The 25,685-nt window shown below is 46.2% G+C and overlaps 2 protein-coding genes across 2 annotated transcripts in view; one reads left to right on the top strand and one right to left on the bottom strand.

Annotated features, from left to right (window-relative positions):
• Positions 1–6,774: 6,774 nt before the first annotated feature.
• T265_15126 (hypothetical protein) overlaps positions 6,775–25,685 on the top strand; it is a gene marked incomplete at both ends in the record, with an annotated part of 43,340 nt that continues 24,429 nt past the window's right edge. The window contains 5 exons of the mRNA XM_009176704.1: positions 6,775–6,872; positions 14,190–14,392; positions 20,014–20,108; positions 20,141–20,264; positions 20,311–20,573. Coding sequence (XP_009174968.1) covers positions 6,775–6,872; positions 14,190–14,392; positions 20,014–20,108; positions 20,141–20,264; positions 20,311–20,573 — 783 coding nt within the window. The remainder of the gene's footprint in view (positions 6,873–14,189; positions 14,393–20,013; positions 20,109–20,140; positions 20,265–20,310; positions 20,574–25,685) is intronic.
• T265_10359 (hypothetical protein) lies at positions 20,629–21,721 on the bottom strand (the record flags this gene model as incomplete). The annotated part of the gene is made up of 2 exons (XM_009176706.1): positions 20,629–21,174; positions 21,224–21,721. The coding sequence occupies 2 exons, from the start codon at positions 21,719–21,721 to the stop codon at positions 20,629–20,631; spliced, it is 1,044 nt and encodes a 347-aa protein (XP_009174970.1).

The raw sequence follows: 25,685 nt of genomic DNA, 5'->3' as shown, positions 1-25,685 counted from the left end.
GGTTCGAACCCAACATCTGCATTTCGACTGCTCCCGTTTAGGCTTGGGCAACGGGGCAGTATCTCAGCCCTCGTACTTCCTTCGAGAAGCATAGCAGTTAGGTATCTATTGGATGCTACAGCTAAACCATTCTGCCTTCAAAAGGTACCGGAGGGGTATCAGGTTGGCTTCTCCCAGCGTTGTTCAAAGATGAAGAAGAATCTTTATTCCGCTTTGGCTATATTGTTCTTATTTGTGGACAGGAACTCGTTCCAGAGAATCGAGATCAACCGTTTACGGTAACCGTGTAGGAAAAACGTTCCAAAACGGACTATTTTGACCACCGGCATATAAATCTTACGTCTGTCTAACACGGCAGCTGACTTCCATTATACTACGACCCCTGTCATCGGGACGTGTGATGTAAGTCCGAGAGTGCCAAGCAGAATTGCGACCCGGCAGAGCGTGCAATGGTCATATATTTAAGCTACTTTAATTGCCTGAGAAGCGCTTGTTATTCCGCTGACCAGCAATCGTGGTTTTCCTCGACTTTAAAAGAGCCTTTGACTTGATAGATTAGTCCTCTTGAATATCCTTGTCTAGCGGGCAATGCCCTCAAAGCTCGTAAAAATTCTTTTTGTCCTTTATTGCCATATCCCCTGTCGGGAGTATTCGGACGACGTCGTTTGGTAATCAGTCATCCACAAAAATTATATTAACCAAAATATCCAATGTAATCCAATTCCATTCAACTTTCAATTTGTCAGCTATAAACCATGCACCATGGGTATGCTGGCTCCACCTGTCACAGTTTCGATAACCAGAAAGTATGACAGCACTGGAGGTGTAGCCATGCATTGTACGTGACGGCATATCCAGTTAGTTTGGGAAATGGGTAACCACGTAATGAATGCCATAAATTTGGTGCACAAGTGCCAAAGACTGCGTAATTGGGCCATTTTTCCCAGTTTGACTAACCATGGGTGAGTGAATTACGGGGTCCCTATCCCGGGTGGCGACGGTTGTCGACCCAACTAGGTCTTTCGGTTATTATTTTCATACTTCGTTTCCAGGTCATACACTGTCCACCTCTCGGCCGCTTCCACTCAGTACAGGACTGGACAAAAGAGCTCTGTGAGACAGACGGTCTTCAAGCATGCGGAGTACATGTCCTAACCAGCATAACCTATGTAGCATGAGTAATTCAGCTATCGAGGGAGAGTTCCTTTTTCCTAAGACCATCTGGCGTACCTCAACATCACTTATCCGCTGTTCCCATCAGAAAAAAAAAACTTTCAGCTGTAGCACCCTCTCGGTGCCCTCTCGGGCTGGGATACCGCCAGGTTGCCGAAGCTTAGACAGGGGAAGTCGAGGGGCAGAAGTCGGATTCGAACCACGAACCTTTCGGTCAGTACATTCGCGCTCCAACCACATGGGCCATCTCGCCAGTTGGTTCCCACCAGACTTGATCAATGCTTCGGAGATACCGATGGTCAAACACTGACATCTTCCGCATACCCTCTGCGCATAGAAGCCACGTCTCTGATCCATAAATCAGTGCAAATCACACTGTCCGCAGACTAAACTCTGTTCTTTACAAACAAACTGATATCACGTTAGCAGTGTTGGTGTCGGAGGCTCGCAAAAACTGCCCTAGTCCTCACGATTTCAGAAGTAACTCCATCTCCAACCAATTCACCGGAACTTATACAACTGCCAAGGCAAACAAATTTATCCGCCACGTCGACTGACTCGTCTGAAAGTATGAGGTTTGGGTTCGATACATCACGGTTTTGTAGCCGCACCTTGTACTTTGAAGGTGTGAGGCGCATGCCAAACCGCATGGCAGAGTTATTTAGGTTATTTAAAATAGTTTGCGCTTCCGAAGGATCTCAACCAAGGAGAGCGTCCGCATACTCAATGTCTGTGAGCAAACGTTCCAGGAGCATTTCGATCCCCAAGGTTCCAAAGGCAGGCAGGGAATTTCAGGCAGCACATCAATAACAAAGTTGAAGATGAAAGGTGATAGAGGGTAGCTTTGTCTTGCACCACTGGATGTGGTGAACTCAGGCGAAAGCTTGCCGTATACTCGTACGCGTCCACAGGAGTTCGCATACAATGCCCTCATAAGGGAGGTAAATTTGGAAGGGATACCATTGATCGTCAGACACGGCCAAAGTTTCTGACGACCGACAGAGTCAAAAGCAACTTTCGGATCAAGAAAAGTGACCAGGTGGGACGTTTCAGGGAGTACTGCTGTTCAAGGATTTGTATGAAGGTAAAGATATGGTCGATTTATCCTCAGCCAAGTCGCAACTCGGCTCGATTCTCACGAGTCTATCCCTCCCGGCAATCGACCAACCTGTGCAAAATGATGCCAGAGGGCACCTTAGATTCGACAAATACCAGGCTGACGCGACGGTGGTTTACCCATGACGTTCTTATGTCCCTTTTGAAAACTGAGATGGAGGTTGAGGACTCTATTCGGCCGGTGTTCTGTTTTCGTTCCAAATATTCAGACTGTTCACCAGGACCTCGCCACCTTTTAAGAGTGCGGGGTACTGACCACCCGCACCAGGTGTCTTGTCGCATTGGAGGATTGATATCTCATGCTGAATTTCTGTTGTTGATGGTGGGGTGGTGCTGATGCTCCATTCAGGCCCACTGGGTTCTTCCAACGGTTGTGTTGAAGATCAGCTGAACCGTTCTTTGAAGTTCTCAGCCCATCGCTCAAGACAACGATCAAGGAACTGAATTGCTGTTGAGTCTTTTTTGCTTATTTCTTCACTGACACCTGCCTTCTTTTGACCTGTTGATCGAAAGCAAAAGTCCTCTCCATCTCCAGAGCCTTCGAGATTCACCAGCATTCTCTGTCATTCTTCAAGTTCCTAATTATCAGGTCTTTGAGGGACCTGGGTGCACCATCACAGTAGGTGGTTGCTGGTGCGGCCATTTCGGTAACAATAAGATCTGCTGCTCTGGATGATATCTAGTGTTCATTTTGCGGAGTGGGATTGTTTGGATATACAGTTCTGAAAGCGCATTTGTTCTTTAAGCATTTGTCGTCCAAATTTGCAGCCATAAGTGTATACGCTTTGCTACTACAGAGTAAAAATACTTACCTCAATACATCCCATTCTTTTGTGCTTCTCTGAAATTTCACATTGGAGTGTTCCAGGTTTCTGGCTGGTTCACTTCTCGGCAGCTATATGAGTCCTGATTGATAAAGTTAATGCGTCGATAAGCAGGCGCAATTTGCTTTCTCCGAATTGCGTCATTTATAGAGTGAGGACCAAGTCTTGTCTAAGCTAAGGAAGGACTGTAAGGGCTGTCTTAGTCCATGGCCGTGAGACTCGGCTCCGAAGGTCGCAGGCGTCTTGAATTGTTTGGTCGCTGGTGTCTTGGTGGCATAGCAACAATCGGCTGACTGCACTAAGTGCGCGATTAATTGTTTTGAAATAGGGATATGGTAACTAATCCAATTTGTCAGAGCAGCGGATTAAGCCTGCGAGTTCGAGCTGATTGGGGCTTGTGTTACAGATGCCCAACCACCATCTACCGACGGACGCGTTGTGTTGCCTTCCGAGCGACTGTTGGCGAGAGGTCCTCGGGGTGGACGCCATGACATGGTAACGGGAACTGAAGGCGGCTTCTGTGGACTCTAGGATATTCACACCTTCCTGGATAGGCCTAGTGGCGTCCATACTGTCATTTCCTAGCCGTTGTTGCGCACTGGTATTTGGTCGAGTGCTGTTCGCAAGGTACTCCGGATCAGTCCCGATAATGGCACTTTACTTCGATATAATGCTTAGATGCACTGGTTTTGTTTAATGTACTTCTGTTCAAAGATGTAGGCGGCGTATTGCGTCTTCGCACTAATCCTCTACCCTTCTATCTCTACTGAGGCTTTATATAGCTGCTGTATTGCTGGCACTGATGATGGTTTATATCGAACACGTGGAAATCGTTTTCTGACTATAACTCTCTGGATCACGCTCACGCCGAGCTGTTTCTGCAACTCATGAATCCTAATATCTTTGAATGAAACCGTGAGAATATTTAACTTGACGTACTCATTAGCTGGAGGGGACTTTGTTGAAGAAAGTGATTCAATGTGCACAGTCTTGAACAATGCCCGGAAGATGAGTAGGCTACTATACTCTTGGCTGTCGGTTTTCGGAAATTGAGGTTCGCAGTTGCAGGGAACTCTTACGAGCTCTTCAGTCTGGTAGGAACAAGAGTACAAAGGTTTTGGAAACTCTCAAACTACTCACAAGTAGGCAAAAACAAATGAACAGAAACACCGATATGCCTCCATCCATCGAACAATCGCCAAGTTGAAGTTTGTAGAATGCAAAGAATATGATCAGATGATGAAGAAAGCTGAAAGTAATGGCGAATCTCCGGTCATCAGTTTGTCAGTTGCGTAGATGGAGCCGTGTGTGTTCTGATAAGTCTCGGCTTGCGTGCACTGTACATTGTCGCATACGCACATCTCTCAGGAGGATGTTAATAAGCCCAAACCCTTCTTATTCAAGCTACTATGAAAGGCTTATCACTCTAGTGAAACAAAATCAATGGTGATGTTTTGGCATCTTCAAGCTTCAAAAATGACTTTTACCACTATTCTCTGAGCACTGTCGCACCATTCTCTAGCGAGCCCTTGTTTCTACAGTTGGCTGGAGCCGGTTTTCCCGAACCTCGGATATTTTTGTGGCCGTTTTTACACATCCTCCTACTTATTTTTTTCAATTTGAGGGCAATCGTCTTCCTGTATATAACATCCTCTCTGTCAGGAACGTGCAGAAAATATTAATCATTTCGATTCAGGTTGAAATAACGAGAGTGGTAGAATCATTCATTGGCGGAGTCGTCATCATCATCATCGAAGCATGACATATCATTCATTGGCGGAGTCGTCATCATCATCATCGACAGCATGACATCAGTGTTCAACACCGATGCTTCACTGCCGGCAGAGTGAAGAAGGGTACAGTAATTTCTAACAGACATCATCACGGAGATAGAAAATTTCTATCTTTCTGTGAACGCGGAGTCTTTTCGGAGTGTTGTCTTTGATCTAGCATCCTCGTACCAGGTCATAATTGTGTTCTTGCCTTCCAGTTTCATTATGGCGCAATAGATTGTCTCCAGAATGTTTGTCTAAATTTCCCGACGTTGCTGTAAAACTGGTCTTCGTAGTTGCTCGGTAAGCTTGGAAGCTCATGTTCATGTAGTTTATGGATTTTTCAACTCTGGACTCGCTTTCTAAAAGATGGTCGTGGTAGTCTCCACTCACCATCAAATTTATACGGATAAAAAAGATGTTCCTCAAAACAGGACTCGACTGGTATCGGAGACTCACAAAACCTTGCATCTTTCTTTCAAAAGCAGTAAAAACTCTAGCGTCTGCCTTCTCCATAGGTATAATTAGTTCGAAAATTTTATTTTTAATGGTATATCTCTCCCTATTTCGAGGGTTCTCTTTTCGGACGGGATTACTACTCATTTGCGCTGCAATTAAATCATGATCTATACGTGCTTATGATTATACCGGTGGGGCCCAGCATTGTATTCTTAAAAACTGCGGAGGTACATTTAAATCCTGTTAAATATAACAGCGGGTAAAAACGATACTTTATGTTAATTTTTCGCCCAGCCACGTTTTCTTTCAGTGTAATTCGTCAGTCGTCAAAGCAAACTTGCTAATTGGACTGGTCGATTTTTCAATTATTCTGCTTCATCCCTCACCGCGTTTCTGGTTACCAATTTTCATCAGGCATGCTATACCAAAGAGTGGGAGTTCTATGCTTACTTCAAGAGGGTTGTGTTCGGGCAATACCTGCAACGGATGACCAAGTTGTAGGGTTTAGATGACGTACCGTCCACGCCTGAATGTCAACTAGACAAACTATGGGTACGGTAGAGGTTGGTAGAAAGAAATGGCTGGAAAAGCATAGTTGTAGAGGATATGTTGCAAGAAAAGTCACGGTACATTGAGCCTTTCACTAATACAGCGATCGGTAGAAGCGACAAGTTTGAGAAGATCGCCTGTAGTGTGAATTAAATTCTTAAACGAGTGAAAATAGTCACATCTCTAGTTTTCGCCGGTGCGAAACGTGCCAGGGAAGGTCAAACGATGACTTGGCGGCAAAATATAAAAGCCATTACCAGCAAAATCAGCTGCGCTGGTCATTGCCGTTTCCCTGGATGGAGACCCGAGACGGGCCATATCAATGGTTAGAGACAATTGTGGTGCCGTACGACAAGTACGCGGTTCTTACAGCTGATCATGATCATGATGTTTTTTCTCATTTTGTAACTTTTTAACCGGCAACCCGTTTGGCCCACCAGTACACTTCACGCTAAGCAAGGAATTTGTGCACATACTGCTTTACATACTTGATCGTATAAGTTCCTTACTCGATGAGGGAGTGGCTACAATTTGCCGCACATCATACCGAGCAGAAAGGTGACTACTTAGTCCTGTCCCTATGCGTTGCTTTCCTCGAACCTAACTTTTGACAACTGGATTGCCGTTTAGAAAGAGTTGAATCCCATTCAGCGCTTATGTGGTTTCATGGCCCGACCGATTAACCAAGTCCTCAATTGATTTAGCGGTGTCGATTTCGAAATCCTTTGTCTGGTGAATATGAATGAACCAACTAATTAAACAAACTGAATGCTTGTAGATTGTTTGGTTCTCATTCACAATCCGTGCTTGATCCTCACAGACTATGTGCGAGGGCTATTACTTTCCTACTTAGAGGCAACATATTTCCTTTCCATTTCAGCCACCTCATCGGAACCCCGGGTTTCAAAAGCCTGAATGTGTCTTTGCTGCCGTCTGTTTTCAGTCGCGAGTATGCTTCCGCGATCCCTGGGGCTCATAGGTACATAGATTTATTATTATTTGTTCCATTCTGCTGACGTACAATAAACCACCACAGTTGCTTCCTGGCTGAAACTGAATGTGCAATTTTGATAAAAATTGGCGAAGAAGACCGCACCTATATTTTCACCATGCACTGCTTGAACCTCATTGGAAAAAACGTGCAACCAAAGCTGTCGAGTAGGATGTACCGTTCTCCAGTCCCTCCCAAAAGAACTCCGTTATGTAACAACAGGGATTTCTCTCAGTCACCTTTGAGTGCGTGATCCACCCAAAGAGCTGCCATCCTCATCTCTCTCCATTGCGGTCTCTCCTAGGGAGATTACTGTATGTTACATTTTCCTCTGTCCAATGAATGGTATACACAAAGAACCTCGACCATGACATCTATCCACCAGTATACGTTATTCTATATAGCCCCTATGTACATGTCCCACATGCCGTTGTTTCGGTTACAAATTCGCCATTTAGCAGATGAGATACTAAGGCTCCGTGGCATCCAAAAGTCGATCTAATTTATATGGATACATTCACACCAACTGGATGTAACTACTTGTACACATGAATTACCGCCATTTCACTCAGATCTTCGGCAAACTCACTATTTGTGCGTTTCTATTGTCCTGTCGGACAGCGAAGCTGGACTTGTAGGTGTGACCTTTTCAAGGAAAGCTTCTGACATTTAAGAAATCAGTGAGGCTCATTCCCTACAATTATGACTGTTTACTCTTATTTGCTGTGTTAATCAATCAATCGAACGTTGATGGCTCCCTCAAGTTTTTGTGGTTTTGCTTCCTTTGAGTGCTTTACAAGGCTGACCATATATTGAACATCTAACTCAGGGCTTAGCTTGCCTGTAAAGTGAGCAACAGTAATCTTATGCAAAACCGCTCCCGTAGAAGACCGCGTCTTGTTTCCCACGTTCTATTCCTAGCTTATTTTGAGTTTCAGGACGGGCCACTGCTTACAATGACGTGAATACACTTGTCGAAACGCGCACAGGTAGGGTGCATCACAATATCAAGAGGATCCAGTCGACCCGCTGTTTAGCCTACGACACTTGTATCCGCTCGAGGACCGGCAAACGAATTGTGGGACTCGGGGCAGCGAATCAAATAGGGTTTCTAACGGTTGGGTGTTAATGCAACCCAGGTTGGCAGTGTGAGTTATTCACTGCAGCTTCTTATTTTGAACCCCAAAAATCACGTTCGTGTCAGGGAAATACCATGGATCTCCTTGTTTGGTGCAGACGTGAGCTCGAAACATCTATGGCGTTCTCTTCTGTCTAGGACTAACCTGAGCCTCAGTCAAGGTCCACATGGCATACAGTTTCTTGGTATGAGGTAAAAACAGATGCGCCAAAGTAAGCAGTTAGCACGAGGGCGTTTATTTTCCAACCAACAGAATGTACTACTGCTGAATAAGGTTTGATGCGCCCGGTCCCGAAGAGATTTATATCTGACCAAACTCGTTGCTTTGACGTGACCTACGTCGCCAACGTTTCGTCAGAATATAATCAGATGATCTCGGGCGACTGATCTGATGTTGATTGTTTTGCCACACTTCAAGCTCTTAACTAATCGGTGCTTGAGGGATCTACCTGCACCATCGCAGTTGTTAGTTGTTAGTATGGCTGTCGGAGTTGTAATAAGATCTAGTTTCGATGATATACGGCGTCCACATAGTCGAAACGGATGGCTTGAACAAACAGTCCTAAGAGATGGGAATATACCTCCTTTCACCCTCCAATTTATCCTCCAAATAATCGTCAGCGTGACTGTGCGCTTCCAGTGGCCTTCCGGTCAGATCGGCTTAATATTGTTGAGCTATTGAAACCTGCTGAAGCTGGTGGACGGGGTTCCTTTGCTTCGGCACGCATAAGGCTGACATAAGGGGCCTGCACAGTGGCATAATCAAAGTCAAATTGCGTACTCCAGAACGACAGTTTTTAATTGTGGTTCTCCGTCGGTAACTGATAGCCACATGGTCCAGTTTAGTCCAAGACTGTCTTGCGGTTGGTGATATCCAAATAACTCGATGTGAGCGTCTGTGCTGGAAGTTCGTACTGGATAGGAACAGACGATGATCTGCACACAACTGAAGCACTCGCTCCCTGCGCTGAACACCGACTTTAAATCTGCAACTTAATTGGGCTTTTTCCCATCTTAGTCGTCCAACTTGGACGTTCATATGACCCGCCAAGATCACTGTACCCGTCCTTCTTGCCAACCGACGCAGTCGCGACAGATCTCGCTAAAACTGCAGTTTGTTGGGGCATATGCTGATACGCCAAATAAACACCCCTTATCGCATTGACCTGCATTGCTGTTGATTGAGCCGGACAACCGTGAGGCGCAAAGGTGACTGTTGGAATCCAGCCGTGGGACTGAGTGCAACCCCCCACGTCATAGATGCCACGGCGTATTGCCACAGAATAAACCAGTTTAGTGAGGATTTATGTTGGTTTATTTTACCGGGTAATAATTTAGACACTTAACAAGAGTAGGAGGCTGGCAGATGGGTTGACCGCAGTGCATCATTTGATGGGTGGGGATAAGATGTGACTGAGGGCCGGGAAGGAGGGGCCGGATGTCGAATGATACTTGCCGGTTGTCGTGGTTCCTTCCCCTAGCCTCTGACTAGAAACTCGGAACTGTGGTTGTTAGGGCTTTGGGGATTCTTCCCGGAGCCAATGTAGTTAGCTGCAGGGGGCCGCTCTGGCTCGAGGTCGCAGGAAATAAGGCATAATTACCTAACTCTTAGTGCGACATCAGGTGGCTCCTGAGCATCACCATACTCTGGTCTTAAAAGTAGTTCGACAGGATCGAATAATGCGCCGACAGTCACGGTCAACCGCTGAGTGATCGGTTTCTATGGCCGACTTTTTCTTATCCGTCCTTCCTCGGGGAAGGAAACATTGCTCCTCCTATGAATACGGATCTGCTGGTCGCCTGAAGGAAACACCTTACTGCTTTCACATCCCTGTTGTAGAGAACAATAGGACTTCACCTCTGAACCGCCTGGTAATACAACTCGCAGTATAAAGACTCGCTCCTCTTCTTTGGACTGCTGCACGTTGGCTTTCTAGGCATGGTTGAACCTTGAGGAACTGAGTTATAACCAGTGTAGTCCTTAGGGTCATTGCAGCACTGAAGCGTTTTGTGTACCTCGGCAACCCGTTGAGCTATACTCAAATCAAATCAACAGCAACATCAGTGTTGCCACTGATGCTTCACTGGGTGCTATACTGGGGGTGTCCGCGCGACACTCAGAGTCTCATATCAGGTTGGTCCATGGGTAGAGATCTGATGAACACATTCTCCTGGCCTTCCAGGTTGGGGGTTGGAACATGTATGGCGACGTGTTCCGTAAAAACGGTTATATACTTGCATTTCAAGCTCAACGCCGGTGCCTTGCGGTTAGGCTTTTGAGCCAAAGGCTTTGGTTGAGGACCCTAGTCGTCCTCCTGTCTAGGTGTGGACCCTCTGACAGTATCCTAGCCCTCATACAACCATGACATACACAACTAACACTAATCTCATGCCTCATCGGCCGCCGCGTAGTGCCATCAGCCGGGTCGCCTTATTTGCTGCATACAGCAGGGCGGGTAGGCGAAAACAGACTACTGCTGACGCCTCCCTTCTTACACTTTCACGTTTTCCGTCTTCCACCACCCCCGCCCAAATTTGAATACTTTCTCCGCAGGTCTCAGCTCTAGGCTGACCGTTTTGCCCGATCTGCATCACACTCATCTGCAGGTTCTGCACCTCCGAGTTCAATAACAAACATTAACACTTCGAAGTCTGTTTTCAAACCCCGAAAACCTGTCTCTTAGCCACTTTCAATGTTCGCGCACTGAAGCAAGCAGGTTGAAAGGTGGCTCTTGCTCGCACACTGGATTCCTTCTGCATTGATGTATGTTGTCTGTCAGAAACAATGACGCAGGACGCAAGTGCTGTGATCGAACTGACTACCCCCTCGCTCTCTTCCAGGTTCCGGCTGCGCACCTCTAGTGATGCAGAGACCGCTGCAGCTGGATATGCTGTGCTGGGTATTGTATTGGGCGAACGAGCGGAGGCGTCTCTGCTTGATTGGACACCCGTAGACAGTCGCCTCTGTGCGGTTCGTTTGGCAACATCGGTGAGAGAATCTAGAGGAAGTGAGGTTCATCGCACCTTGTTTATTGTTTCTGCTTACGCCCCAACTATATCGTTGTGGTTGCTGGTGATATGAACGCCCAGGTAGGTAGATTAAACGCTACTGAGGTCCGATTGGGTGGTCGTCTTGGTTTGGACACGACACGCACGGACAATGGGGACTTCAGATGTGTGTCGATCACAGACTGTTACTTTGCAGTACGGATCTCCGAAACAGCGTAAATCGCCTAACAACTTGGTGCCCACCTACAAACCAGCGCCGAATCCAAATAGATCAAATCGCCGTGAGTTATCGGTCGCGAGGGTCGATCACGGCCTGCCGCTCCTTCTGGAACTCCAGCGTGGACTCTCATCATGCACTTTTACGCTGCTGCTTTTGATTGCGCTTTTCACGTGTACGCGAATCGCGCATATCTTGCTTAGCCATTGAGAAGGTGGTGGGCCAAGAAGTCAAGCGAAAATATCAGAACCATCTCCTCGAATGCCTGCCGGACGGCATGGTGTCGGATATAATCGGCCACTGGGAAAAATATCCAAAGCGCTACTCAAAGTGGTACAACCCAGCCAACCTCACCCAAGCATTAGATCTCCAATAGTACCGTGTCTGCTGGAGACCGGGCGATAGATTCCACCTGGCCGCCACCACAACCCCACCCGGTGCATAATCCGACGTCAGGTGAAACTGAGTGTCCGCGCAGATCGAGAAACTTGGTGGACCCGAAATGCTGAAGAATTGAAAGATGCAAAGAATGCTGGAAACGTACGCAAGCCGTTCCACTTGATTCGTTCGACTGGTCCTCGGAAACCTCTTGTTAGTGAAATAATCAGATACCAAAATGACTGATATGCAGCCAAGCACAACGTGTAGTATTTCGAACAACAGTTAAGCTGGCCATCTGCTACTTCCAATACAAAAACCCGGCATCCAACAGAAAGCTGGACCGTAAATATGGGGCCGTCTTCAGTCTCAGAAGTGTCCGAATGTATTTCTCTACTTAAGCTTCATCGTGCTGCTGGTCCTGACGACTTTTCACCTGCTATTTTCAAGTATGATGTTGGATTCCTCAGCCAGTACCCATCTAGCCTATTTGGGTCTATCTGGGAGAAGGAGACTGTCCCAGACAACGGGTGAATCGATAGTGCTGCCTATTCTCAAAAAGGGTACTCGCAGTGGATGTAGTAACCACAGAGGTGTGAGTTTGACGCCTGTTGTGACAAGGTTTCTGGTATCACTGATCCTTCGTCGTCTTACGGTGTCTCACTAAATATCAAGGGTCGTGTGTACCAGACTACAATAAGAACTGTGTTGTTGTATGGGTGCGAGACGTGGCCGCTGCGGACAGATGATTTGAGGCGTCTTCAGGTTTTCGACCACCGATGCCTCAGAAGCGTGATTGGTTTTAAGTGGTGTCAACGTGTTAGTCACGAGGTGATTAGGAAACGGGTATTTGGTTGTGGTGCAGGTACTTCAATCCGAGAAAACATTCAGAATCATCGACTACAATGGCTCGGTCATGTGCTACCCATGCCAAAACACCATCAACTAAGACGAGTGTTGTTCTCCGTGCCTCCTTCAAGATGGCACAAACCGGGAGGTGGGCGCGCATGACTTGGCAAAAAGGCGTGAGAGTTTGGGCGTTCTTGGTGTTGTACGCCTTCCAGGATGGGGTCCTCGTGACTCCGTCTGTGCTTGGCTGGAGACGTTGCAAGAAATGGCGGCTAGTCGATGTCAGTGGCGTTCGTGCTGTCAGTTTTTTTCCAGGTTGTCTGATTGAGCCGTTTGGGGTGTAGGTACCTCGGAATGCTTGGCATACTCCAGAACTAAGTCCCGTCCCTCACCCACTCTTTCTCTCTTCTTTTCACTCTAGGGCTTTTGGTATAATTATATATATAACTAGACGAACCTTATGGTTGTACGGCAGCGAAGCATCAGTGCCAATACTGACTTTGCTGTCTTTGATTATGATGATGTTGAAGCCCGACTCATAACGCAGTACTCGATTGCGCGCTGTTACATTGCTTGTTTGCTGCGGTCCGTTAATGCTTATTATACTACAGAGCCGTCAGTGGTGAGGCTGAAATTTTCTGTAGGAGGCCCGTGTTTGCAATCACAGGTTAGGTCTGCTTTCACAACAGTTTTTTTAGATACGGTCCCTCAACCTCAGTGACATTTGGTGAGAAAGATGACGCCGTTTGGGGATATTGCTTATGAAATGATGATGGGCGTATTGACTTCTCTTCCGCAGTGCATTCACGGTCTTTGCAGTTACCAGGATAGTTAATTCCAGTTTTACAAGGGCTCAAGGTAGAGGGAATTCCTGAAGACTATGCATCTTGAAGACACAAACAGGATACCAAACGAGGGACTACTTCCAATATTATACTTAAGGTAGACTGTGTGAATGCAACATTGTCAAATAACAGAACTGGCATCCAGAGAATCCAAGTACACCAACAGTCCCCTAGATGTGATTTTGACACCCATACCCACTGCGCGTCAGTGACAAAAAGCAACAAATCAGAGAATCACAGTGAACCTAACTAGTTTAGGAGGAGCTTTCCAGTGAATCACTGCAAACCCTAAGATGACCGGAACTGTGGAAACAGATGACACGAGGGATATCCAAACTTCGAGAGCATTTCTCCATGACCAGATACATGTAAAAGAACCAATCTATCCACCGGGTCGAAGGCTCCTCTGATCTCAGGGCAAAACGACATATTTGTTCGGTGATATGTGTGACGCTGTTGATGCGAGTAGTGAGTGTGGCAACCACAGGGGGATCAGCTTGACCCCGGTTGTAACGAGACTGTTGGTGTCAATTGTGTTTCGTCGCCTTACAGTGGCTCGCGATATACTGACTCGAGAGCAGCAAGCGGGATTCCGGCCTGGTGGGGGTTGCGTTGACCAAATCTTCACAATGCGTCAGGTGCTAGAACAACGCCATACGTACAAGCGACCCACAATTCTAGTATTCCTGGATTTCCGAGGCGCATTCGACTCGGTTGATTGGTCTGTTCTTCTTGAGACGCTTGTCCACCAAGGAATGCCCCGGAAGTTTGTAAACATAATACGTTCTTTGTATTCTCATACTTACGGACGTGTGAGAATGTACGGAGAGCTCTCCAAAAGCTTCCGTACACAAAGCAGTGTCCGTCAGGGGTGCCCACTCTCCATTCCTTTTTAACTTTGTGATCGATGAAATAATGATTCGAACGCTGCAGGGTCTCCAAAACCCTGGTGTTCAAATAGCCTGTGAAGAAAATCTTGTCGATCTGGAATATGCAGATGACATCGTTCTCATATTCGAAGAGAAGGCGCAGGTGTTTTTGGGTGAACTGAACAAAGTCATCCCGTCCTTTGGTATGCACTTTGCACCTACAAAGTGTAAGGTAATGCTTGTGGACGTGCAGTCAATGAACAGGTCACTTACAATCCACGGAGAGGTACTGGAAGTTGTGGGGCGTTTTACGTATTTTGGAAGTTGTATTAGTTCTGATTGTAGTGTGACAGATGAGGTGAATGCTAAACACGATACGAAAGCCAGCATATCCAGCTGCAGCGGCCACTGCACAACCGGAACCTGGAAGAGAGCGTGGGGGCAGTCAGCTCGATCGCAGTACTTGCACTCTTCATCCTTATTTCTGACAAACAACATACATCAATGCAGAGGTAATCCCGTGTACGAGCAAGAGCCACCTCTCAACATGCTTGTTTCAGTGTGCGAACATAAACGGGGTTTGAAAACAGACTTCGAAGTGTTTAGGGTTGGTACTGAACTCGGACGTACAGAAGTAGCAGCTAAGTGTGATGCAGGGCGGGCAAAACCGTCAGTCCTAGTGCTGGAACCTGTGGAGAAAATATTCAGCCTTGGGTGGGGTGGGGTGAAAGACGGAAAACGTGGAAGTGTAAGATGCGTCAGCAGTAGCTTGTGGACTTGCAGTCACTGAACACGCCACTTACAATGCAGGGAGAGGTACTGGAAGTTGTGGAGCGTTTTACGTATCTTGGAAGTTGTATTAGTTCTGACTGTAGTGTGACAGACGAGGTGAATGCACGAATTTGCAAGGCTCGAGTCCTGTTTGCTAAACCCTAGCCATTTCAAAATAATTCAGGGCATAGTGTTAAGGGCTTTGTGTGAACTGGCACTGGGTGCCATGAATGAACTCGTGTTGTGACCGAAGTCATCCCGTTCTTTGTTATGCACTTTGCACCCACAAAGTGTAAGGTCATGCTTGTGGAAGTGCAGCCACTGAACACGCCACTTACAATCCAGGGAGAGGTACTGGAAGTTGTGGAGCGTTTTACGTATCTTGGAAGTTGTATTAGTTCTGATTGTAGTGTGGCAGATGAGGTGAAGGCACGAATCTGCAAAGTTCGGGCCGCGTTTGCTAACTTGAGACACCTATGGCGTCAGAATGGTTTATCTCTGAATCTGAAGGGACGTGTGTATCAAGCTACAGTACGGGCTGTTTTGTTGTATGGCTGTGAGACTTGGCCTATTCGAGCAGCGGACCTGAGACGTCTTCAGGTGTTTGACAATCATTGTCTCAGAACTATAGCTCGTGTGAGTTGGTGTCGGCGAATCCGTAACGAGGCAGTTAGAAAGCGCGTTTTGGGTTGTGTAACGGGTACTTCCAGCACCAGAAGCTGCGTTGGTTGGGACATGTGTTGCGTATGCCGAACCGTCGTTTGCCGAAGAGGGTGCTGTTTTTCATGCCCAACTCAGAGTGGCGTAATCAGAGAGGTGGCCAACCCTTGACCTGGCAGATGAGTATGAACGAGATCACGAAACGCTTGGTTGCTGTCGGTGCTACTCGCCTTCCAGGATGAGGACCGCGTGATCCTCACTGTGCCTGGTTGGAGACACTACAAGATATGGCTACCAACCGATTTCAATGGCGTTCTTGTTGTCAGTTTCTATCCAGATTGCCTGAGTGAATGTCTGGAGGTGTAGGCACCTCGATAAGCTAGCACTTCCCGTTCACCTTTACTCTTTTCTTTATAATAAGGCTTTCAAATAAATCATGGTTGTACGGCAGCGAAGGATCAGTGTTGAACACTGATGTCATGCTGTCGATGATGATGGTGCTCGAAAATCTTATGCTAGGATACGGTCAGTGCACTTCCTACATGGTCAAAATTCTACCTGATGCTTTCTGACTTGGGCCTAGGGTGACGAGGTCAGGTGTCGCAGTATCTGTTGATCTGGTAGTTACAACTGCAGGAAGGCGTACACCTCTACGGTCGCTCCCAATATCCCTTGCGTAAAGGTTGGTTGGCTGCAATTTTTGGAACGCGTTGTTGCTCCCAGATTAGTTTAAACTACTTGGTAAGGCAAGGGAGATTCGCCGCATTCTCTAAATCACCCTCATCTGGCCATGCGGCCTGACAACGCTCCAAGGCAGAAACATAATAGAGCTTCATAAACTCTAGCAGGTCTCAGACGAGGTCTCGAGTTGAGCAGATAGAATTAAAGACGAACATGAAGGCAAGCAACCAATGAAACTACTCGGCCCATAAGGACGCCGGACCGTGGTACCTATCTATATCATTTATGATCCCACCGACAACCGTTTTTCCTGCCCGGTGTATCATGCTAAACAGTCCCAGCTACGCTCGCTACCTCCATTTCCAGATTTTTCTGACTCCACCGATTTATCCGTCCGCACGCAAAAGATGCTTGAGCTGACGTCTAACAGACCTGGCTGAATTAGGCTAGGCACCCTTAACGGCACAGCATCTCGCGTTGAGGAGCAACAGTAGTTGTTCTGAAATCCTGTGTTTGTTTTGTGAGCTCTCTGAAACACCAAGTGCCGAGTTTCCTGTCATTTGAGTAGTCGTGCTGGTGAGTGACACCTGAGTGCGGCTTCCAAAGCTTCGCACAGGCCTGTTTGATAACATCTTTTAACTTGTGTTTCAGAAAGTTCTATGGCCAAATGAAGAGTTCGTTCTTTAGGCCTTTGGGAAACACGTCGAAAGCCTACAGCAGTCGAGGGCATGGTATGAGTCAACTTGAGTGGTCATGAAATATTAATAGTTAACAACAGAGACCTGCCGTCAGTCGCTATTGGCTATATTCGGTTTGGCTCCATGGTCGCTTATGGGTTCGGGGATGCCAAGCGTCTACTGCATCTTAGCCTAGTACTACTGAGCAAATCTGCAAAAAACGATAACTGTTTTGTTGCTTTTTGAATCTCAGGTGAGCAGCCCACCACGTAGCCCCTCGAATGAACCGAAATATTCTACTCGTGTATTGGGATCATGGGTGACTGGGACAGCATATCAAATCCTCATGCGATTAGTTCCTTCACGAAATCGGAACTACTGTTAGTACGTGCGTACGTAGAAAGCACTAGTGAAACATGAACATTCTTTCGGTCAACGTGAGTTTTTATTAAAGCTGAAAAGTACGGTATCTACAGAGATTCAGCCAAATATGCATCGTGCAGCTCGAGTGCTGAGATCTTTCCAACCCCCTCCCCCGCTGCAGCTTGAATTTCTTAGGCGGTAGTCTATAGTTAATAAGTATCTTGGGGTCATGTATTCGAGTCCCGAAACATAGCAAATGTGTATTGATAAAGTTTCAAGGGTCTCGCTAGACACGATTGCTGTTTCATACTTCGCGGATTAAGGGTTGCGACGAGACGATTTTTGGGAGACGAATTAGAGCGGTGCAACAACTAAGGCCATTCGGCTGATGCCAGCACGAGACAGCCGCTTTGGAGTGAAAATAAAGCCATGTGTGCGGTTCGGAGCCGCATATGGACTGAGCTACTGCCAGAACGCATGAATTGAAGCGGGAGAGCTATTGGGGCGCGCATTTTGCTCAAGAACGGGGTTGCAAGTCAACGGCGGTTGTTGCGAAACTACTGGAACAATGGAAATTTTAAGGAATCTGTCACCACACATGAAAAAGAAAATCGTACAGCTGTAGCACCCTTTCAGTGCCTAGCTGTCATGCCACATGAAGGAGGTACGAAGGCTGGGATGTGGCGTGAGATAATTTGTAATCGTGCAAATCATAGTTGTACATGGACAGGGCTTTTGTGAGGGCGCCTAAACCTAGGCACGAGATTAGTTAGGATTTTCAGCTCAAAATCTTAACATGACTACGATTACTGAGATTGATGAAGGAGTGTTGTGGGACTATATTTCTGCTCAAGTCCTCTTCGGGCTACCGAAGGATTTCCGTTTTTTTCCAAGGTGGTATGCACATAAGGTGCCACACGGTACCAGCTCAAGAGCATAACACCTATGTCCAACAATGATGTTTCGCTGTCATATAGAGCACTCTTGCACAAGTCCAGTACTTGTATACTGTCGTTTGCGGACGAATATGGTTTGCTTGCACAGTTCGCAGCTGAATTTCAGCAAAATCCAACTTCGACTTAACTGCAATCAGTCTGTATTTGAAGCTTCACACAAAACACCAGTTACCACGCTAAATATGTATAGCACTACTTCGACAGGACCCTATCCACAAATGTAACGCTTGATGCTAAGGTGAACTCATCAAATGCAAAGACCAGCACGGGATTTGGACTAATCGGTGCCAAGATTTTACAATACTATGCCCTGTTCACTGCTGTGTGGCAGCAATACCTGGATCTAATGTACAGGTTAAGTCATGAACATGGACGTCTTTACAACCTCATTGTTGGAATCAGCTCATTATGAAGCCCACTCCGCTTGAAACCTGTCTTGGTCAGCTGAAGAATGGAGTCGAACCGCCCGGATTCCCACTATCGTGACTGCCTTAAAACCGTTGAAAAAACGCATCTTCTGTTTCAATCATTAAAGAACCTGGCACACGTTTGTTATACTTCCTATGAGTGCCTGTTTGACATGATCATTTTAATGATGTCATTGACCTTATGATCAATGGAATAGCCAGGTTATCACCTCACATTAGCTGAGGTGATATATTGCGCTGAAACTAAATGAGATTGAAGGGAGATGCCAGTAACTCGATGCAGATCAAGTGGCTGGAGTTGAGACTCATAAATACCCACTGTGTTCAGACTGGCTGATAACGTTAGTAGGCCTCTGTATTTCGCTCGCCAATCTAATTCACAGGAGACAAACGCCTTGGTATGGCACCACGTTCGGTTCTGCGGATTCCCTCTGGCTCTCCAACTGGGTATAAGCATCCACCAGTTTGATTATTGCTGGTCAGCAAATCGGATCTAGATGCCAAACTTTTTATGAGATCGAATTCTTTTTTACTCCCCTTGTGCTTGATGAAAATGTACTGACCTTTTCGGTTGGAGCGCAGTAGCACAATTTCACCTGCAAACTCCAGGCAAGACAATGTCTTCTGGATTAAGTTCAGCAACTGTTCCCGCCTGGGAGAACTGGCAGTATTTTAACCCTCTTGCCTCCTTCGGCTAGCATGGCAGCTAGGCACATTTACGACAGAATAAAGGGATGTAACAATGGTTTCCGTGATAAATTGGTGACAGTAATGGACAACAAATGCAAAAATGGACAGTTTTAAAATATTGATCGCGAGTCACTACCCATCCGTGAATGGGGCAGAATCACAGGTGCTAGCTTGGGACTTTTTGCACCGGTTACCAACTACGCGAGAATATCTGACCCTACCAGAAGAGACTGTACCCCATTGTCGTACTGCACGCTGTTTGAGGCCAAGTGATATGCTAAAATTGCCCAACCTGGACTCGCAACACTCATGGTTTTCGTGTAATACTAGAGCAGACGCGTTTCTGGATGTGGGATTCTCTACCACGCCCCATGCCTTTCGTCGAATCCGCCGTAGGTCCGATAGTGATCTATATGGAGCATAGTCCTAGTTCCCAGGATTACAGTAAGTTCTAACAGACTGCTCACCAGTTTATTAAAAAATAACGGCATTTCTCAATTGGCAAAAGGAAGATGCCCGTTAACTTCGTAGATATCGAACACGCCCATAGTGACGTCCTTCTTTTCCAAGATATTTGCTTAATCATCTTTTTTTCAAGTGGTTGGAAATGAAATCCTTACTGGAAAAGTGGAAGAGACCAACGCCCGTTTGGTCTGCCGAGCAGCGTCAACATTGGGACTAAAATTGCAAAAGGTAAGTCTGATAAGAGTGAATCAACCTTCTAGATAAGCATCCTGCCAGACGTCGTGGAAGTGGTCGCACGGGAAGCAAATGATTTTATGCGCAGTTTTGATGTCGTGATCACCTCTGGTGGAATCGGACCAACTCACGACGACGTGACTTTTGAAGGTTAGAATCTATATGAGACAGGCAACCTATTTAATTTCCTCTACAGGTCTAGCGAAGGCCCTAGGAAAAGAATTAATCACCCATCCCGAGTTGGTGCACGTGGTAGAGAACTTTTTTGGCTTCGACGCGGCGGTCACCCCCACGGACCCTCGTATCAGGCTGGCGAGGGTGCCACTAGGTTCTGAACTGGTCTACGGTATAGACTTTTCGACTGGACGTCAAAGTAGCTATCCAGTGGTCAAAGTAAATAACGTATACGTCCTTCCAGGAGTACCACGTTTATTTCGAACGGCATTCGAGATCATAAAGGTATGCCCGTGTAAAATGTTTAAGCTGGTAAAAATGCAAAATTTGGTGTAAAAACTCAGGCGTACTGATCACGTGGTCCTAAAGTGAACCCGTTTCTCTGTATAATGTACCGCGCAGCGTTAATGGCTTCCTCCACAGCCTTTTCAATTGAAGAACCACGCAAATATTCAGCCAGAAATCCAGCCACAAATGCGTCACCGGCACCATTGGTATCCACAATGTCTTCATCGGACACGGGATAAACGGGAAAGTGCATTACTTCTTTTCCTCCAGATTCCCCAAGTAGCACTGGGTCTTGTCCTTGGGTTATCAGAACGATTCTTTTACGAGGATTTTCCGATTTGGCTGAGGTAATCGAAGCAAGCTTTAGGACAATATTCTCCAGCGCTTGTCCTGAGAGTTCGTGCAGCTCCGCATATGCTTGGGCCTCGCTACTATTTCCGAATAGAATATCCACGTAGGGGAAAATAGCGTCCATCTGATCCTTGAAGTGTTGAAGTATTGCCGGCGAACTTAAATTGAATGCGAACAATTTTCCACGGGATCGTGCATGCTTGGCCACCTCTAAAACACCTTCAAAACATGTACCGGTTGCAAACCCCTAGACATGGAAATCGGTTGTATGAATAAATGAATGAATGTGCACTTACCGCGACATAGTAGGCGGACGCGCTTTCAATCGAGTGCCACGTGTCTGGCTTGAGAATATGATCCATAGTCAAATTCGCAGCCGCACCCACATGCGTCACCATACTCCGGCATTTGCCGTGCAAAAGGACCGCACACTTCCCCGTAGCTGCCTCGCCCTGCGTAACTTCGAAGTGGGTCATAAGCTGCAATTTTTCGCACTCATTCCTTAATCGTTCTCCAGCTTCGTCGGCGGCAATACACCCTATAAATGTACATTTATGTGGTTCTTGCAAAATCCACTTTATCATTCTCATTGTGTTGAGTGTTGCTCCGCCGGCCGCATATCTGGTTGTGGGATTTTGTGCAACTTCATCGAATAGTGGCAGGTGATGTTCAGCAGCCAGTAATGCGTCATCTTTTTTTAATTTATACCGGTCGTAGATGTCACCCTCAGCTTTTACCATCAAATCAAGCAGAGGATTTCCCAAGCCCAAGATGCGAACCTCTCCAGCCTTCATCGCACGGGAAAATGCGGCCACGCCGCTGCACGTGGTCCGTCCACTTTACGGCGGTGTGCCGTTCCGATGGCCTGTCTCTCGAGGCCGTCCAATCAAATTTACGTTCCGCCATTGGCCTGTCTGTCATGTCCATCCAATCATTTCTTTCTCGCGCAATGTGGACTGTCGTTCGGACCCAATAGCAGCAGGGAATGTCACGTGCTTTTTGGGTATCCGAAAAGCAGAGGCGGTGCGCAGCCACTGCACGGACAGCTGTGGTTCATTGATTGGGCTGGACAGAAATGCCAGGTCCTTTTCGATTGAGCGACTGACGGACAGGTCTTGCAGCACGCGAGTTGACGCATGTGCCATATACTACTCATGACCCTAGTACTCAGAACAGCAGGGAAAATCCAGGCTTTAAGCTAGAAACTGGATTTAAATAGCGGACACATTTTCACTTAGTTTGGATTTAGGCTCCGCCAATCGTCCACACAGACCTAAACGAAATATCTCCATGGCACTCATTGTTTTACGGCAGTGCTCGCACAATCGGTTTCTCGTACAGGGCTGTTGACGCCGTTCCGAAAGCCTCGAAGGGAGGGGGGCCGATCGGATGCGGACTCGGTGCAAGGTTCGTTGAGTTGTCGGTGGCCTTTCTCAGCTGGTGCCTCACTCATCCACTGCCGCGTTAATGGTGGCATGAATATATAGGTTGTCTTTGGGAACTATGCTTAGTATTTTGTTCCATTCTCTTTGGTGATGCTGTTGTGTTCTTATTGAGTATTTGCTATAACTGATTTGATGATGAACGTTTTCCTACAGCTATACTTGTGGCAATTACTGGGCGTCATAACGCTTTGAACAACCCATGTCCTTGTGCTCCTTCCTCTCGCTGAAGTTCACAGTAAGGGCATTGCTGACTAGTGTAGAAGGGCAACTAGGATGATTACATTCAACCGCCATAAATGCTCTAAAAACGTCAAAATAGCTGGTAAATTGTACCCTAAGTCTCGTTGGTGAAAGAAGATGCGACTAGATACCGGTGTACCTAGTAATGAATCTGCATATATACTAAGCCTGGAGGATCGACTAGGCGCAGATAGGAAAAGTGTCTGTATCTCGTGCGATAATTTCATCTCAAGCTTTTAAGGATTTTAGACCTCGTTACACTTTTCACGATTGCAATGTTCAGTATGTATTGCATGACTGCGCAACCATTTCCGAATTCAACCATATCTCTAAATCCACAAGTGAATGCTAAATATTGCACTGAATTGTACTGGTGTAGAATGTCAGTTGTGATATAGAATCTTACGAATTATGATTGTTCGGGTTCAGTTATTAACAATCACTGGTCGATTCGAGTTTTTGTTTCCGACCATTCATATCTTCCTTTCGTGCGTGTGTTTGGCTGATCGTCCACCATATTTAAGAAAATACCAAGAGAACAAAACGACACAACGGAATTTGGAATGCACCGAACCTATCTCCAAAATGTAGTTGATCAATAAGACGCATGTGAGATGACGACTCAGTCAAGTCCACTGTCCGTAACATGAGATGGTCAGTATTGTTTTGGCACAATACCAGTCTGTGGTTGTAGGTAATAGGTCACTTCGTCAGAATTCACACACCGTGCATTAGAACACATACAATGTTCTCTGGGTAGTTTTGAAGGGTTTTGACATGTTGCACAGTAAGATATATTACTGCGCTGCAAGAGTCAACTATCAACACCTCTTTCTAGCTCCTTAAATGTGAAGGCCCGACAGAAGGAAGTGGTAATCATCAATGTATTCAAAAAATTCCCAGCTTGCCCACTGCACCAGGAATGTCTATGAGCAGGAAACAATGTTTGCATCCAATGCTAAGGAGTCAGTTATCAGAAGTTTCACCAGTGAGATTTGGGGCGTTGTCAGTTATGAAAACTGTCGGTACTCTTCCGCTGCTGAAAACCTTTTTTTTCAAAGTACGCATGGAAATTTCTGCGGCTACAAGCATTGTGAAAAACCCATTCGGGCAATTTGGAACAAGAGCCAATGATTACCAATACAAAGCAGAGGTTCATCATTGGGCTAACGTTTCGACCCTTTGATGCTCCTGAACATAGCTGCGTTCAACTCTTAAAAATGTGCAACAGACACATATCGCTTGTGGCTTTGGGTGTTTGGATGTTTATTTACAAAATCTCTTTGACAAGGGACGCCCTGCAATCAGTTGCTTTTTCCGATGCCCCTCCATTATTGAGGGGTTCTACTATCTAGTGATTATTACAGAAACCTTACCAGCAACTGCGAGTCCGAGTTTGAGAACCCGTATCTCGAAACACGAGAATCCTTATCTTGCTAATAATTATCCTTGAGCGAGCATACCTCTTTTGGAATGTACTGATCTGTTTCTTGGTAAGGTTCACGTTACTTTCTGAACTTTCTCAGTTCAGTTTTTCCAGTGTCCTGGCTTGATACACTTCGACTGAGTTGGTTTGGTCTTGTATCGGCCGTGAAGGAATGAGCTGACCCTTTGCCATTGCCCAGTATAGTTTGACTCACCCTGAAGCACCCACTGGAAAGTGATGAAATTGGTTGCCAGCCCAAATGGAGTAATTACGAATTTATCGGAATAGAACTGGAATTCGACAGGCAGTGTGTTTCTAGAGTCAACTGGATGACGCTTTCCCCCTTTTACAGGGTAGTGTACTTGTGCACATCAATTCTGAGCAGGGGAATGCTTGTTGTTCTCTATTTCCAATGGTATGAAATGAATTTAGGCTGCTTTTGGTTCTCACTCATATCCATATGTTTGCCTTGTTCTCACCAATTTCGATTCGTTTAGTGAAATTGGTACGTTCTTATGAGGACAACAGTGTCAACAAGTGGAATCGAGGTAGAACCACAATAAATAGCGAGGTGGCTCAAGTGGTTATAGCGCGAATTTACTGACCGGAAGTCCGTTGTTCTAACCCGACCTCTGCCTGTCGACTTCCCCTGTCTAGACTTGGGCAACCTGGCAACACCCCAGCCCTCGTGCTTCCTTTGGGTGGCATGGCAGTTAGGCACCGAATGGATGTTACAGCCGAACTATTATTATTATTATTATTAGTATTATTATTATTATTATTATTAAATCGCATCATGGCCACGTGAGGCTGAATAAAATCATTCGGCCCCGTTGTCTTTGCGTTGTATGTCTGAAGTTCTAATCTCGCAATGATGAGGCATATTTTATAGGACTTGGTCGCAAGCTGGTCCTGTGTGACACCAACGGCTCTCAATGCCCGCCTTCCAGACAACATTCTATGCATGTTAGGAGCTTATCTCGTCATGTCGACGACTTGTTGTGGGCGCGTCTGAATTAGCCAATTAGCCACTGCCTAATTTTGGACGCCTGGCCGTCGTATTTGGCGGTAAGCTACGAGGCTAGTCAGCTTGATCAACACTTAGTGAGTCGTCAAGCAGTGGAATTATCAGTCTACCTTTCCATTGTAAATAAAATTGTAGCAACCATTCACAAAGTATCGTTCCCGTCATCCACCGTTTTCGATTTGCTACGTACATACAGTCCAGCTGTGCGTTAAACGCAGTTTGCATTTCCAATGATGCTTTTTTTTTATTCCAGTCCGAATCGCTGTAGAAACCCACTGTATCACACACCTTAACCTTTTCAAACCACAATTGTTTTCGCAATCGTGTGCTTAGGTCTTGTAAAAAATCGATGAACAGTCAGTTCATATGACACCGACTTCAATGTAGAACAGAATTTTGCATAGGAAAGTAGCTAACTGTCACACACAGCGATCTCTTTCAGAGTGAGTGTTTACTGTACCTAAAGATGCAAAAGAAACGCTGAACTGCAATTTATGGGATCTTCTTGCATCAGTGGGAACTGAGGCATTCTCATCGACTAGTCCAGTAGGTGGACTCATGAAAAATATGCACTATACACTGCTCTTCTATGTCCGCCCAGCTACCTATTTTCCCGAAAT

Source organism: Opisthorchis viverrini, assembly GCF_000715545.1.
Source record: "Opisthorchis viverrini unplaced genomic scaffold opera_v5_355, whole genome shotgun sequence".
NCBI lineage: Eukaryota > Metazoa > Platyhelminthes > Trematoda > Opisthorchiida > Opisthorchiidae > Opisthorchis > Opisthorchis viverrini.
This window is presented reverse-complemented; position numbering and strand designations above follow the sequence as displayed.